Source organism: Scyliorhinus canicula, chromosome 28, assembly GCF_902713615.1.
Source record: "Scyliorhinus canicula chromosome 28, sScyCan1.1, whole genome shotgun sequence".
Lineage (NCBI taxonomy): Eukaryota > Metazoa > Chordata > Chondrichthyes > Carcharhiniformes > Scyliorhinidae > Scyliorhinus > Scyliorhinus canicula.
In genome coordinates, this window is record NC_052173.1 from 13,984,413 (window position 1) to 14,000,020 (window position 15,608).

General features: G+C 49.3%; 1 protein-coding gene across 1 annotated transcript in view; it reads right to left on the reverse strand.

Moving 5' to 3' along the window:
- The window catches only part of LOC119958101 (formin-like protein 3), a 154,574-nt gene that overhangs the window by 89,966 nt on the left and 49,000 nt on the right, over positions 1 to 15,608 (reverse strand). Inside the window, exons 2-4 of the mRNA XM_038786329.1 lie at positions 8,804 to 8,887; positions 6,735 to 6,815; positions 2,984 to 3,060 (exon numbers count right to left, since the gene is read on the reverse strand). Of these exons, the coding sequence (XP_038642257.1) occupies positions 2,984 to 3,060; positions 6,735 to 6,815; positions 8,804 to 8,887 (242 nt within the window). The remainder of the gene's footprint in view (positions 1 to 2,983; positions 3,061 to 6,734; positions 6,816 to 8,803; positions 8,888 to 15,608) is intronic.

The window sequence follows — 15,608 nt, forward strand, 5'->3', positions numbered from 1 at the left end:
AAGGTTGATGCCCCAAACAGGCAGCAGCACAGTGGCACAATGGGTGGCACAATGGGTAGAACTGCTGCATCATAGCACCTGGCACCCGTTCAATTGCAGACTTGGGTGACTGTGTGGAGTTTGCATGTTCGCCCCGTGTCTACTTGGGTTTCCTCCGGGTGCTCCGGTTTCCTCCCACACTCCAAAGACGTGCAGGTGAGGTGGATTGGCCATGTTAAATGTCCCCTTTGTATCCAAAAGGTGAGGTGGGGTTACTGGGTTACGGGGATAGGGTGGGAGAGTGAGCCTAGGTGGGTTGCTCTTTCCAACGGTCGGTGCAGACACAGTGGGCCGAATGGCTTCCTTCTGCATTGTAGAGATTCTAAGCTATGGATAATGGAGGGGTCACCCTGAAAAACCACTGCCTCCTCCCGATTTCTCATTCTCTTGGGGTGTCAGCCATCCAGCAGGCTCCTTCTGCGAGGGTGGGCTTCCTAATCGTACCCCCCGGTCCCACCTCAATCTAAGGCCTCATTCATCTGTCACCCCTGTCCTCGTTGACCAATCACTGGCAAACTGTGCATCTTCCACCCCACAAGCATTCGACATCTGTGCCTGGTTGACCTCACCTCCGCAATTTTCCTCGAGCACATCTCAGTTCAGTCCCCAGGTTTGGCTCTCTCTTCGAGAAGCCCGCAGCTTCCCTCTGTGCCGCTCGTGTCGTCCAACGGGCCCACCGGACAGCCTTCACCACCTCCTCACAAATGGCAACCCCACCTGCCCCATCCCACTCTCCAACTGTCCTTCCTGCCCAGTGTGCCAGCTGGAGGCTGATCTTGCCCATCTTCATCCCGTCCACTGTACCCGTTCCATTTCTGACCCTGTGGACTCTGCCAGTGGGTCAGCTCTCACCGCCCCTCTTTGCACCTCCCTCCCCGTTCGCTTGTGAGAAAGGTCGCAGTGAACGAATCGTGGACAATTCCATCAGCCTAATGGAATCCTGGCTTGGGGGGGGGGTAATGCCACCTTCTCCCCCATAACTGCAGCATGCCTACCTGGCTCTCTCCAGCAGGCACAGTCCCGCCCAGACTGTGATGGTGATGGTTTGGCTCTCATCAAATCACACCTTGGCCTGACCTCTGTCTCCTCCAGGAATATCTCACCCCCCCTTCCAACCCTCTCACCTCTCGCTCACAACCCTGGTCCTCCACAACCTGACCAATTTTCTCACCTCGATATGGTCACTGCTTTCCTCTCTTAACCTCTGCACTGAGTGACTTCTTCCTAACCTGCACATCTGTGGACACCAAGAGGCCATTGATCATGGCCAATCCACCTAACCTGCACATCTTTGGGCACTAAGGGACAATTTAGCATGGCCAATCCACCTAACCTGCACATCTTTGGGCACTAAGGGACAATTTAGCATGGCCAATCCACCTAACCTGCACATCTTTGGGCACTAAGGGACAATTTAGCATGGCCAATCCACCTAACCTGCACATCTTTGGACACTAAGGGACAATTTATCATGGCCAATCCACCTAACCTGCACATCTTTGGACACTAAGGGACAATTTAACACGGCCAATCCACCTAACCTGCACATCTTTGGACACTAAGGGACAATTTATCATGGCCAATCCACCTAACCTGCACATCTTTGGACACTAAGGGACAATTCAACATGACCAATCCACCTAACCTGAACATCTTTGGACACTAAGGGACAATTCAACATGACCAATCCACCTAACCTGAACATCTTTGGACACTAAGGGACAATTTATCATGGCCAATCCACCTAACGTGTACATCTTTGGAATGAGGGGAATAACTGATGGAAACACACGCAGACACGGGGAGAACGGGCAAGCTCCCACAGGCAGTCACCCAAGGTGGGAATTGAACCCGGGTCCATGGCGCCGTGAGGCAGCAGTGCTCACTACTGCGCCACGATGCTGTCCGTGTTCTCTCTCCTACGAGTTCAGAGTCTTCGTATTCTTCTTCGATCTCTCCCTCCTTGCAAACTCCCCGTATTCACAGTCAGCCCCATCTCCTATGGCCTCACTAGTCCTCATCACATCAGTCCTGGACAATACATCTCCAATCACCTCCTCGTATCACACACCACACACATCCCCCTTCAAACCTAACTTCCTTCTGTGCCCGCCTCTGAACAAAGCTCTTCTTCATTTCATTCATCTCCTTCTGTAATTTTCTTTGTTCTTTTAGGCGACAGGTTTAGATAAAGGATCTGGATCGGCGCAGGCTGGGAGGGCCGAAGGGCCTGTTCCTGTGCTGTTATGTTCTTTGTTCTGTGGCCGAGTGTTATGTTTTCCTTTGTAATGCTCCTGTAAGCGTCTCCAGACATGCGGTGACATTAATAGTAGCACAGTGGTTAGCACTGTTGCTTCACAGCTCCAGGGTCCCAGGTTCAATTCCCGGCTTGGGTCACTGTCTGTGTGGAGTCTGCACGTTCTCCCCGTGTCTGCGTGGGTTTCCTCCGGGTGCTCCGGTTTCCTCCCACAAGTCCCGAAAGACGTGCAGGTTAGGTGAATTGGGCATTGTGAATTCTCCCTCTGTGACCCGAACAAGCGCCGGAATGTGGCGACTAGGGGATTTTCACAGTAACTTCATTGCAGTGTTAATGTAAGCCTACTTGTGACACGAAAAAAGGCTATTAATTAAAAGGCGTTACATCAATATAAGACATCGGAGTGGTGTGCACCACTCCACCTAAAGACCAACGGGAGCATCTTCAACCACTTCAATCCTGTTTCTTATAGCCCTCCCCTAAATCCTTAGGCCTCGTTATCTTTGAAGATCCTTTGTTTATGACCACATCTCCTAATCCTCTCTCCCCCAAGCTGGATAGCCACTTCCTCACTGATTTCAATTTGGTCAAGTGCCTGGAGACGACACTGCGGACATGTTACTGCTCTTCTGATCGATCTCCAATAAACACCACCCAGAGGGGTGTAGAAGTGTGCAGCGCACTCACCCAATGTAGTTGGTTCGGAGGGAGATCTCAAGCTCCCGCAACACTTTGGTTGATTCTTGCACGCGGCGTCGAAATTTCTGCAACCAAAAATAGAAGACGTGAGGTTAGCAGCGGGTGCAAATTTGAACATAGAACATACAGTGCAGAAGGAGGCCATTCGGCCCATCGAGCCTGCACTTAAACCCTCACTTCCACCCTATCCCCGTAACCCAGTAACCCCTCCTAACCTTTTTTGGTCATTAAGAGCAATTTATCATGGGCAATCCACCTAACCCGCACGTCTTTGGGCTGTGGGAGGAAACCGGAGCACCCGGAGGAAATCCACGCACACACGGGGAGAATGTGCGAACTCCGCACAGACAGCGACCCAGCGGGGAATCAAACCTGGGACCCTGCCGCTGTGAAGCCACAGTGCTAATCACTGTGCTACCGTGCTGCCCTTTGGTTGGTTCTTGGCTGGGCTATCAAACAGAGGACCACATGAAAAGCCCAGGAGAAAAATGGCACACCCCACCACTGTCAGACAATTGCCAATCAGACAACCTTCGAGCAATACAGTATTTGGCCTCAAATTAAGTTTCTGGGTTATCACTAAGATCTTTTGCAGCATCACTCAACCTCACCCACCCCATGCTGCTGAAACCCTCATTTGTTTATTCTTGACTTGACAATTCCAATGTTTCCCTGGCTGATTTTTTTGGGGGGTGGATTTTGTTAATGGGATATGGGCGTCGCTGGCTGGGTCAGCATTTATTGCCCATCTCCAAGTGCCCTTGAACTGAGTGGCTTGTTAGGCCGTTTCAGAGGGAAGAGTCAACCATATTGCTGTGGGTCTGGAGTCACATGTAGGCCAGACCGGGTAAGGACGGCAGATTTCCTTCCCAAAAGGACATCAGTGAACCAGATGGGTTTTTGCAACAATCGACAATTATTTGTCTGGTCATTGTTAAAAATTTTAATTCCAGATTGTTGGTGAATTCAGATTTCACCATCTGCCCTGGTGGGTTTTGAACCTGGGTCTCCAAAGGATTACCCTGGATCTCTGGATTACCAGTCCAGTGACAATAACACGACACCACTGCCTCCCACATTCTAACCTTGGTAAACTCGGTATCTTAACCCATGCCTGCCTGTGTCCTAACTCAAACCAAGTCCCTTTCCCCCATCGGGCCCAGTGTTTGTGGACCTGCACAATTAGGCCACACCTCAAATTCTTCAAGCTGTCATTCTCATTTCCAAACGGCATCACCCCTTCCTATCCTCGCAATCTCCTCTGGTCCAACAACCCTCCAATTCTGTTCTCTCGAGCATTTCTAAACTTTATTCACTTCAGTATCGGTGGCCAGGCCTACAGCTGACAGGGCTCCAGGCTCTAGATTTCCACTCTGCTCCTTCTCTACCTCAGTTTCTCCTTTCAGACACTCGTGAAAACCGCTTTGGCCAAGCTTTTGGTCACCTGACCTAATGTCGCTCTGGTCAGGTTTTATTTTTCAAATAATGCCCCTCTGAAGTGCCTTGGGATGTTTTTATTAAGAGCTCTATATAAATATGTAATCATGACAGCCCCATTGCTTTCGCTTTTGTCAGGAAGTCAGACAATAAAGAAATGGGGGATAAGTTGAATAGAATAACCATAGAATTCCTACAGTGCAGAATGAAATGAAAATGAAAATCGCTTATTGTCACGAGTAGGCTTCAATGAAGTTACTGTGAAAAGCCCCTAGTCGCCACATTCCGGCACCTGTCCGGGGAAGCTGGTACGGGAATCGAACCGTGCTGCTGGCCTGCTTTATAAGCCAGCGATTTAGCCCAGTGAGCTGAACCAGCCCCTTCCAGGGGCCTTCCAGCCCATCGAGTCTGTACTGACCTTCTGAATGAGCACCTTATCTAAGCCCACTCCCCCATCCTATTCCCATAACCCCACCTAACCTGCACATCCTTGGTCACTAAGGGACAATTGATCATGGCCAATCCACCTAACCTGCACATCTTTGGGCTGTGGGAGGAAACCGGAGCACCCGGAGGAAACCCACGCAGACACGGGGAGAAAGTGCAAACTCCACACAGACAATGACCCGAGGCCAGAATTGAACCCGGGTCCCTGGCACTGTGAAGCAACAGTGCTAACCACTGTTTCGTAATGGTGACAGTTGGTTCTCGGAGATGGGAAGCTGAGACCTCCTACCTCCCTTTTATTTTCATAAGATACGAATGATGGAAACAACAAATCGAATTTCCCCTCATTTTCTCCTCCGTGTTTTCCTCTCCACCACCCTCCCCTCCCCATTCCAAAGATGTGCAGGTTAGGTGGATTGGCTATGCTAAATTGGCCCTAGGTGGAGTTATGGCCTGGGTCAAGGTAGGTGCTCTTTCAGAGGTTCGATGTAGACTCAATGGGCCGAATGGCCTCCTTCTGCACTGTAGGGGTTCTATGATACTCGGAGAGTTGCCCTCTCTAAACACTGCCCTCGTAGCTAATCACAGAGCTGTGGGCGACTTGCGCATTGTACTTAACAGCATGGAAATAGGCCTTTTGGCCCAAACTCCTCCATACTATGGTTTGTACTCCACCCGAGCCTCCTCCCACCTTATCAGCATATCCTCCTATCCTTCTCTCTCACACATATTTATCTAGCTTCCCTTACAACGTATCTATGTAAATCGCCTCAACTGCCTGTGGTAGTGAGTTCCCCATTCTAATCACTCTCTGGATAAAGAGGTTTCTCCCGAGTTCTTCATCGGATGTGTTAGCGATTGCAATCAATCTTTGTCTTTCCCCTCCTCTCTCTCATTCGCTCTCTCTTGTGTGAAAACCTCTGTCACCAGAACACAAAGTGAGCTTCTGAACCCATTGCCCATTGGCATACGAGAGGGCATCCTTATGCCAACCCACTGGCCGACCAATTGAAGGACAGCTACAATTGTTATTTGAGCCTCTTGGGCGCCATTTCTTAGTGCAGACAAAGATCTTGTTTGATTCATGGTGAATTCTGGACAAATTAAGGGGAGGGTCAATGGGACCGAGATTTGACTCCACCATCATGTGGTTGATTCTGAACCGCCCTCAGAAATGGCCACTCAGTTCAAGGGCAATTAGGGATGGACAACAAATGTTGACCTTTCCAGGGACACCCACAACCCATGAATGAACAAAGAAAAAAATAAATAATGCTTGGCAGCAAACAAGCTATTTTCTGACATTTACTTCGAGTGGGGAGCCTCGCTTGCTGAGAGGAGGCCGTGTTGGATTCTGACCAGAATTCCTGACCTGTGACCTTTCTGGCACTCAAGGAGTAAGAAGTCAGAAAATGACTGTGTGGGCATCCAGAATCCCCAGGTTGAGAACAAAGCCAACAGTTTTATTACCAGGCAAGAAAGCCGCCCAACTTAACTCAGCACGCTGGCATTAAAACAGCAGCCCGTGCCCGATGTCATCACCGGACCGCAATCTAAAATGGCCATCAAAGACCCCGGTCAGTCAGGCGGTCCATCCAGCTGCCTGTCCAGAAGTCTCAAGTCAAAATCGTCGGAGGGTGTGGGGGGGGGGGGGGGGGGGGGGGGGGGGTGTGGAGGACAATTTATGGCCCCATGGGTAACGTTACAATCATCCCCTCAATGCCAGAGATGAAAGGACGGTGCAATAGGCCTTCATAGAAAATAGGCACAGCTCATGTGTCGTTTCACCATTTGACAGAGGCTCCCAGCATAAAAAGCCCTTTCTTCACGAGTGTGTAACCAAAGTTCCTTTTACCTTCCTGGTGACTCCTGGGTCCAGGTAGCTCTTCAGTTTCTGGATGTAGGTATGTGGGGGATTCTTCACCTGAAAGCGTTCCTGAAAATGCAGAGAGAAACAAAGTCGTCAGGTGGCCATTCAGTCTCAAACACAACAGGGTGCGAAATGAAAAGCTCCCTTCAAAATCTCACCTGGCATATGCAGGAGCTACTCAATTGTAAATCGACATCAATAGAGTTTCGACATTGAGAATAAAATGTTTTCACCTCACCGAGAATGGCGGGCTTATGGCTAAACAAGCAGAGGGGAGGAGAGCTTTCTTCACATGGCAACATGATCTGGAATGCACTGCATGAAAGCAGCGACTTGCAAAAGCGCATTGGAGAAATATTTGCAGGGTTATGGGGAAAGAGCAGCGGAGGGAGACTGATCGGATTGGTCCACCATAGAGCCAGCACAGATGCATTGGGCTGAATGGCCTCGATATGATGCTATGTCACAACAGATGAACACACAGGTAGTGCAAATCATTGCTGTACCTGGGATGGATTAACTGCCAGATCTCTCCCCCACCCCTCTCGCCTCACAAATGCTTAAGGATAAAAACACGGTCGGACTGTCCTGGGGGGGGCGGTGGCACAGTGGTATTTGTGCTGGATTTGAATGCAGGGACCCAGTGATGTGGTGATCCAGGGTCGAAACCCCCATGGCAGAATTCAACTTTTAAACATCTGGAATGTCTAATGGCCACCACAAAACCATTTCCAATGGTCATTAAAAACCCATCTGGTTCACTAATATCCTTGAGGGAAGGAAATCTGCCGTCCTTACCCGGTCTGGCCTACATGTGTACACGATTCGCACCAATGTGGTTGACTCTTAAACGCCCTTAAGGGCCCTCAGGGGATGTTGGCCCAGCCAGCGATGGCCACATCCCACGAATGAATTTTTAAAACAATCTCAAGTGGACTGGACAGGTCCGAGCAGATTGGAAAACCGCAAGTGTGACACCTCTATTCAAAAAAGGAGGGAGATGAGAAACCATAGGCCAGAAAGCCTCATAAGTGTCACTGAGAAAATGTTGGAATCCATTATTATAGAAAATGGGAGGCATGGGAGTGGAAGACAAGGGACCTTAGTACACGGGTAATTAGGAAATAAGGCAGGGGTAGGAGACGTTGTTTTTAGGATTTTTGCATGTCGGCCCCCGCGTTTGTTTAAGGAATGTTAAAGTGTTAAACTGTAAACTGTGAAAATTACAAATGCTTCAATAAAATATTTTCTAAAAAAAAAATTAAAAGAACTACGAACAGGACCTTTAGAAAATCAAAATAAAACCAAAAAAGGTGACTCTACCGATGGTACGGGAGGGAAATCATGCTGGACAAATTTCTTAGAGTTCTTTGAGGATATAACGAGCAGGGTGAATAGAGGGGAACCAGTAGATGTTGTGGATCCGTGTTTTCAAAGGGTGTTCATTAAGGTACACAAGATAAGAGCCAATGGCGTTGGGGTTAATATGTTAGCATTGATCGAGGATTGGCTCACAAACAGGAAAAATGTAATTCGTGCAGTGTCACAGGGGATCCCTGGGATTAAGAGGTTTGTCTTTTGAGGAAAGGTTGAGCAGGTTGGGCCTAAACTCTTTGGAGTTCAGCAGAATGAGAGGTGAGCTTACTGTAACGTGCAAGATTTCAGAGACGGCTCGTCTATCTAGATGCTGAGGGGGTGTTTCCCCCACGTGGTGGTGGGGGTGGAGGGGGAAGGAAATCTAGAACTAGGGGGCAGAATTGCATAATAAGGGAGCGGCCATTTAAGATGGAAACAGGGAGAAATTCCTCCGCTCAATGGGTTGAAAAACTTTGACATTCTCTACTCCAGAGGGGTGTCGAGCGGAGTTATTGAATATATTCAAGGTGAGCTGGAATGATTCCTAATTTACAAGGATTATGAAGAACAGGGGAAGAGTGGGGTTAAGGCCACAAACAGGTCAGCCATGATCTTATCGAATGGCGGAGCAGGCACTAGGGGTCATTGGGCCTATCCTGCTCCTAGTTCAGGTGTTCCTATGACTGGATTCTACGTACCTGATCACAGATGAGATCCCATTTCTTCTCATTGTCGTACTGTCGCAATAGCCGTGCTTTGTCTGGCGGAAGGTTCATAGAATTCTGAAATAAGAACCAGATACCGTGCTGTTATTTCCCAGTGGGACAGCTTGACAAAGTTAAAGGTGAACTCCTCCGACATGCAGACAGGCAAACATAGACACCATGTGATGTTCGAAAATCTGCGGTCAATTTTCAACTGGCCGCCCAGGTGTAAAACGAGCATTGTGGTCCAGGTGCCCTTTCTAGTGCCCGCCTGCTTTTCACGGAAAATCGATAGGAATGAAAATCAGGGCACTTCTATTGCGGGCACCCAGTCCACTTCCATACCTAGGCGGCATGTTCAAAATCATCCCCTCGTTTCAAACGCTGTCAAGCCCTCCCAACGCGCACGCGAGATCGGCGGCCCATTGGTTTCCAAGGAGAGGGCCGATGGGCAAGCGGGGCCTAATGTGCGATAATATACGGCAGCACAGTTGCTAACCCCCACCCTCCCCACCCACCTGGAAGCTCATCAGGGTGGAGGACTGTGCCCTCTGTACCACAATGCTGATTAATCCAGACTTTCGAGTTCAAGCCACCGCGCCCCCCCCCCACGCTCAATGTCAAACCCTTGGCTAACAGGACTGCAATGCGGCAGCAAAGGTGATACAAACAGCAAGGGATGGCGGCCATTTCCTGAACATCGAAGATTTTCCAAAAAACCTGATCGATCAGTTCACCAAGGCAGGATTGCGCACCAAGACACCTCTTTGCCTTGACGAGGCCTTGGAACTAAACCAGTGCAAGAGGCAGAGGAAACCTTGCTTTAAACCTGATCGGAAGACTGGCCACAGAGCCTGGCCCACCCTCTCGGGGGTGAAATTTTAAACGTTCCACAGCATTACTCTGAAGGAGAGGAGCAAGGGGAGTTGTCCCCAGCGTCTTGGTCACTATTGATCCCTCAATCATCACCACCAAAGCAGATTTTTGGGTAATTATCATATTGCTGGTTGTGGGATCTTCCTGTGTACAAATTGGCTGCCACCTTTCCTACATTACAGCAGTGAACACGCTTCAAAAGGTAGATTGCAAATTGGCAATAAAGCCCTTTGAGACATCTGGCGATTCTGAAAATTACTTTAGAAATGCCAGCCCTTCTTTCTAGAGGAACATGAAATCCTGGAACAGAGCTTGAACCAATAATTTTTCAACTCAGGCGCCCAAAGTGTGACCAGATAAGCCACACTGACACATGACCTACCCATCTCCTGACTAATGTAATCAGTTGCTATGCAAACACGCCGATGCTAGCGACTGAGGCCACGGGCATTAACTGCAGTCACGATTGAGGAGAACTCAGCCATTTTCTATTGGCAAGGTTCTAGGTAAAGATTTGGGATAAAATGTGCTTGAGAATTGAAGCTCACTTGTACAGGGCAGGTTTCACAGAATAGACCGCGGGCTCAGACTCGCATCCCAAGCCAGCCAAAGCCATCTGGTTGGATGACCTCAGTCAAAGGGGCTTGTTAAAATACTTTCCAGCAAACACTACACCTTACAGATTGGAACACCTCATTTTATTTTGCGTGCGTGTGTGTGTTTGGCATGGAGCTCACTGGAACAGTTGCCTGCATGTGGGCGGGTTTGATTATGAGAGGGCAGCACGGCGGCGCAGTGGTTAGCACTGCTGCCTCATGGCGCCGAGGTCCCAGGTTCGATCACAGCCCTGGGTCACTGTCCGTGTGGAGTTTGCACATTCTCCCAGTGTTTGCGTGGGTTTCGCCCCCACAACCCAAAGATGTGCAGGGTATGTGGATTGGCCACGCTAAATTGCTCCATAATTGGAAAAAAGAGAATTGGGTACTCTAAATTTATATTTAAAAAGGTTTGATTTCGAGCACCACTGGGCCCATGCAGGGTCGCAAACATAGTCAGAGGGTGAATATCCTTGCTTCCTGCCCATTGGAGGCTTTTGAGTCAGCTGGCTTTAAAGCACAGTTCACCATTTCAGAATCACAGAATAATACAGTGCAGAAGAGGCCCTTCGGCCCATCGAGTCTGCACTGACACCTGACCTGTCCACCTAATCCCATTTGCCAGCACTTGGCCCACAGCCTGCCAAGTGCTCTTAAAGGTACTTTTTAAAGGATGTGAGGAAACTTTTTAAAAGGACGTGAAGCAACCCAGCCTCTACCACCTTCCCAGGGGGTGCATTCCAAACCATCACCACCCTCTGGATAAATAGGGTTTTCCTCAAATCCCCCTAACCCTCCAGCCCCTCACCTTGAACTTGGGTCCCCTCATAACTGACCCTTCAACTAGGGGGAACAGCTGCTCCCTACCCACCCTGCCTCTTCTAATCTTGTCCACCTCGATCAGGTCACCCCTCAGTCTTCTCTGCTCCAGAGAAAACAGCCCAAGCCTATCCAACCTCTCTTCATAACTGAAATGTTCCATCCCAGGCAACATCCTGGTGAATCTCCTCTGCACCCCCTCCAGTACAATCACATCCTTCCTATAATGTGGCGACCAGAATTGCACCCAGTGCTCCAGCTGTGGCCAAAGAGAAAATGCTGGAAAATCTCAGCAAGTCTGGCAGCATCTGTAGGGAGAGAAAAGAGCGAACGTTTTGACTCTTTGTCAAAGCTGGAGGTCTTGTTTAACTATCCAGCTGTGACCTCACCAAAGTTCTATACAGCTCCACATGACCTCCCTGCTTTTGTAATCTCTGCCTCGATTGATAAAGTTGAGTGTCCCAGCTGCCTTTTTCACCACCCTATTAACCTGCCTTCCTGTCTTCAGAGATCATTTTTATAGTCATATTATTTTTATAATCTTTATTATTGTCCCAAGTAGGTTTACATTAACACTGTAATGAAGTTACTGTGAAAAGCCCCTAGTCGCCACATTCCGGAGCCTGTTCGGGTCACAGAGGGAGAATTCAGAATGTCCAATTCACCCAACAGCACGTCTTTCGGGACTTGTGGGAGGAAACCGAAGCACCCGGAGGAAACCCACGCAGACACGGGGAGAACGTTCAGACTCCGCACAGACAGTGACCCAGCCGGGAATCGAACCTGGGACCCTGGTGCTAACCCCTGTGCTACCATACTGCCCTCTATGGTTAAGGAAAAAGCCACGAGTGCATTGGCCGAGGGAGGGGGTCAAAATGCTACAAGATAGTTAAACAAGACCTCCTGCTTAGAACATAGAATTTACAGTGCAGAAGGAGGCCATTCGGCCCATCGAGCCTGCACCGGCCCTTGGACAGTGCACCACATTTAAGCCCACAACACCACCCCATACCTGTAACCCAGAAACCCCACCCAACCCCTTTGGACACTAAGGGCAATTTATCATGGCCAATCCACCTAACCTGCACATCTTTGGACTGTGGGAGGAAACCGGAGCACCCGGAGGAAACCCACGCAGACACGGGGAGAAAGTGCAGACTCCACATAGGCAGTGACCCAAGCCGAGAATCAAACCTGGGACCCTGGAGCTGTGAAGCAATAATGCAAACCACTGTGCTACCGTGCCGTGCTTGTTCAAGGTAAGATAACCCACTGAAGCAGGGTAGTGTGACATATTCATGCGTTTCATATTATTTTAGTGGGGCAGGCTGCGTCAGGTGATCCAATCTGATCAGAACTATTGCTCTGTACATCTTCCTGGCTGTACAATAGGTTAAAAGCAAATTACTGCAAATGCTGAAATCTGAAAAAAAAACACAGAAAATGCTGGACAATCTCAGCAGATCTGACAGCATCTGTGGAGAGAGAATCTCTGGCGTTGTCAGAGTCATCCAGACTGGAAACGTTCGCTCCCTTCTCTGTCCACAGATGCTGTCAGACCTGCTGTGATTGTTCAGCATTTGCTGTTTTTCGTTGGTGTCCATTAAAGTGGCTCACCAATTCAAACCAGGCCTTTGTGCCGGAGTGGCTGAGGAGACATAGCAGTGAGTGGCCTGAAGATTCGATCCAACTCACAAAGGGAGTTTCATGGTTACACCCACTGCGACCCGCTGCCTGCACAAATAGATATCGAGTCCCTTGTGCCATCTCCCCATAAAATGAAGACCATTTGCAGGGGCGACTGCTGCTGCTGAACCCAGGGAGGTTTCATTGCAGAACCTTCATCCAGGTTCCAGCATTTCATAGAATCATAGAATTTACAGTGCAGAAGGAAGCCATTCGGCCATTCAAGCTTGTACTGGCTCCTGGAAAGAGCACCCCATTTAATCCCACGCCTCCACCCGATCCCCGTAACACCACTTAACCTTTTGGGCACTAAGGGACAATTTAGCATGACCAATCCACCTAACCTGCACATCTTTGGACACTAAGGGACAATTTATCATGGCCAATCCACCTAACCTGCACGTCTTTGGACACTAAGGGACAATTTAACATGGCCAATCCACCTAACCTGTACATCTTTGGACACTAAGGGACAATTTAGCATGGCCAATCCACCTAACCTGTACATCTTTGGACACTAAGGGACAATTTAGCACGGCCAATCCACCTAACCTGTACATCTTTGGGCACTAAGGGACAATTTAGCACGGCCAATCCACCTAACCTGCACAACTTTGGGCACTAAGGGACAATTCAACATGGCCAATACACCTTACCTGAACATCTTTGGACTTGTGGGAGGAAACCGGAGCACCCGGAGGGAATCCACGCAGACACGGGGAGAACGTGCAGACTCTGCACAGACAGTGACCCGAGGCCAGAATCGAACCCGGGTCCCTGGCGCTGTGAGGTAGCAGTGCTAACCGCTGTGCCACTGTGGCGCCCAGTCTACCTGGCTTCCAGAAAGATAGCAACTGCCAATTCAAAAGGGGGGAGGGGGGGCAATGTTTGATCTCTTGATCCTTGAGTTGCGTGTTCAATAATCAAGGATCCAGATGCATTGTAGTTGCTTTCAATCATTGACTATCGGGAATCTTGACTGCACAGCGCTCATCCGCTTTTGGCATTTCCCAGTTGTAACATGAGGGAAGATCACAAAGAGCCGAGGGAGTCTTGATGTACTTCTGCCTTGACCAGTAGGGGTCCTATCATTGAGGAAGTACCCCACTGAATTGCCTGATCACAAAGTGTTAAACGCAATCCTGAGGGGCCAGCATTCGGGCTCACAAGACCATCTGGCTGTAAATTAGCCAACCTCCCCCTCCAACAGTTTACAAACCAATCTCAGTTTAGAGAAATCTATTTACTCAATCCTAAACTGAACTAGACACGAAGCACTGAAAACAAAACATGGCGAGCCAGCTCGAGTGTCACAGCTGAATTTATGTATTAACAGCGAGTTTTATTTCCTTAAAAATAACAATCCCGATAGCTCAGTTTAATTTTGGAACAGGGGACTGCCCTTTGTGAAGCGGTCCCACATTCAGTCTCAAATCAGTCAGTCAGTGTAGCAATATGCATCTTATTGGCTGGTGTGCCATGAGAATAATGGGTCGCAGTCCTTGTTCTTGACTGCTTTCCCATGGTTACAGCTCTGAAGGAGACCATTCAGCCCATAACGTCTGTGCTGGCGCTCTCTCTCTGTCTGTGCAAGAACTCAGCCTGTCTCATTGCCCTGTCTTTCTCTGTAGCTCTCCTGCAATTTTTTCCTCTCAAGAGATAATAATCCAACTCCCTTTTCAAAGCCTCAATTGACCCAGTTTCCCCCCCCCGATCGACTCTATCCAGACCCCCTCCTCTCGATCTCAATCAAATCTCCTGTCAACGGAGAACAGTCCCAACTTCTCCAATCTATCTTCAGAACTGAAGTTCCTCATGCCTGGAACCAGAGTGGGCGGTACGGCAGCACAGCGGTTAGCACTGTTGCCTCACGGCCCCAGGGTCCCGGGATGAAACGATGTAGAACACTCTGCCCAAAAAAAAAAGATGGCGGGAGCAGGTTCCAATGGTCATTTTTCCCAACAGGGGGATCGGAATTTACTTGGGAAGGCCAAAAGATTACAGGGCAATGGGGGAGGGGGGGGGGGGGGGGGGGGGGGGGGAAGAGAGAGAGGAGGAGCAAGTCGAATTGGATGGCTCCAGCAAAGGAATGACAGGCTGAGTAGGCCTCGCTGTGCTATAAAATGGCGTGGGGGTGGTTGGTAAGAGGAGGATGGAGGAGGTTGGGGGAGGGGTGGGGGGGTGGAGTGCGGAATTCAACCAAGAAATCATCCCAGTTTCAGGTTGCTCTTATTGGTCGTCTTCCGCAACCTTTGACACGGTAAAGGCGAAAAATAAAATCTCAAAGCATTTCCTGCTCAGAAGGGAGACTTTCAAAATGGTCTAATAATGCAAGTGACATCATTTCCTGTCTGGTGTGCACAGGGACTGTTCAAAGCATCTCACAGAACATTCCCCGCAATGAGTAACTGCTGCAGGAGGAACCCAAACTGATGTATTTTGCTTTTTTTTTTAAATTAAAAGATGCGTGTTCATGTCGGAGGAATGCAATGAGCTAGAATCGAGCCCACGGTTTGGCCCTTTCCGACGCTTGTGTAAGTCATTTACTCGGGGGAGGAATTAACTCCCTCCCAGCTGCCTGTTCTTCTTTCCTCCTATCGTTCATGGGAGCTGGCGGACGTACTAGATTTGCAAGGGAACCTCCCAGGGAGCTCCCCTCACTTGCCCCTGACAAAAAGGGCCGCATGGCCTCCTCAAGTGGCGGAAAGCCATTAGCTCGATGGATACGCACCAAGATTGATCCTCAGGCTGTAACAACAGTCCGCAATTCAGTGATGCCTTTAACATAGTGAAGTGCCACCTCACACGGGAGGGGTCAAAGT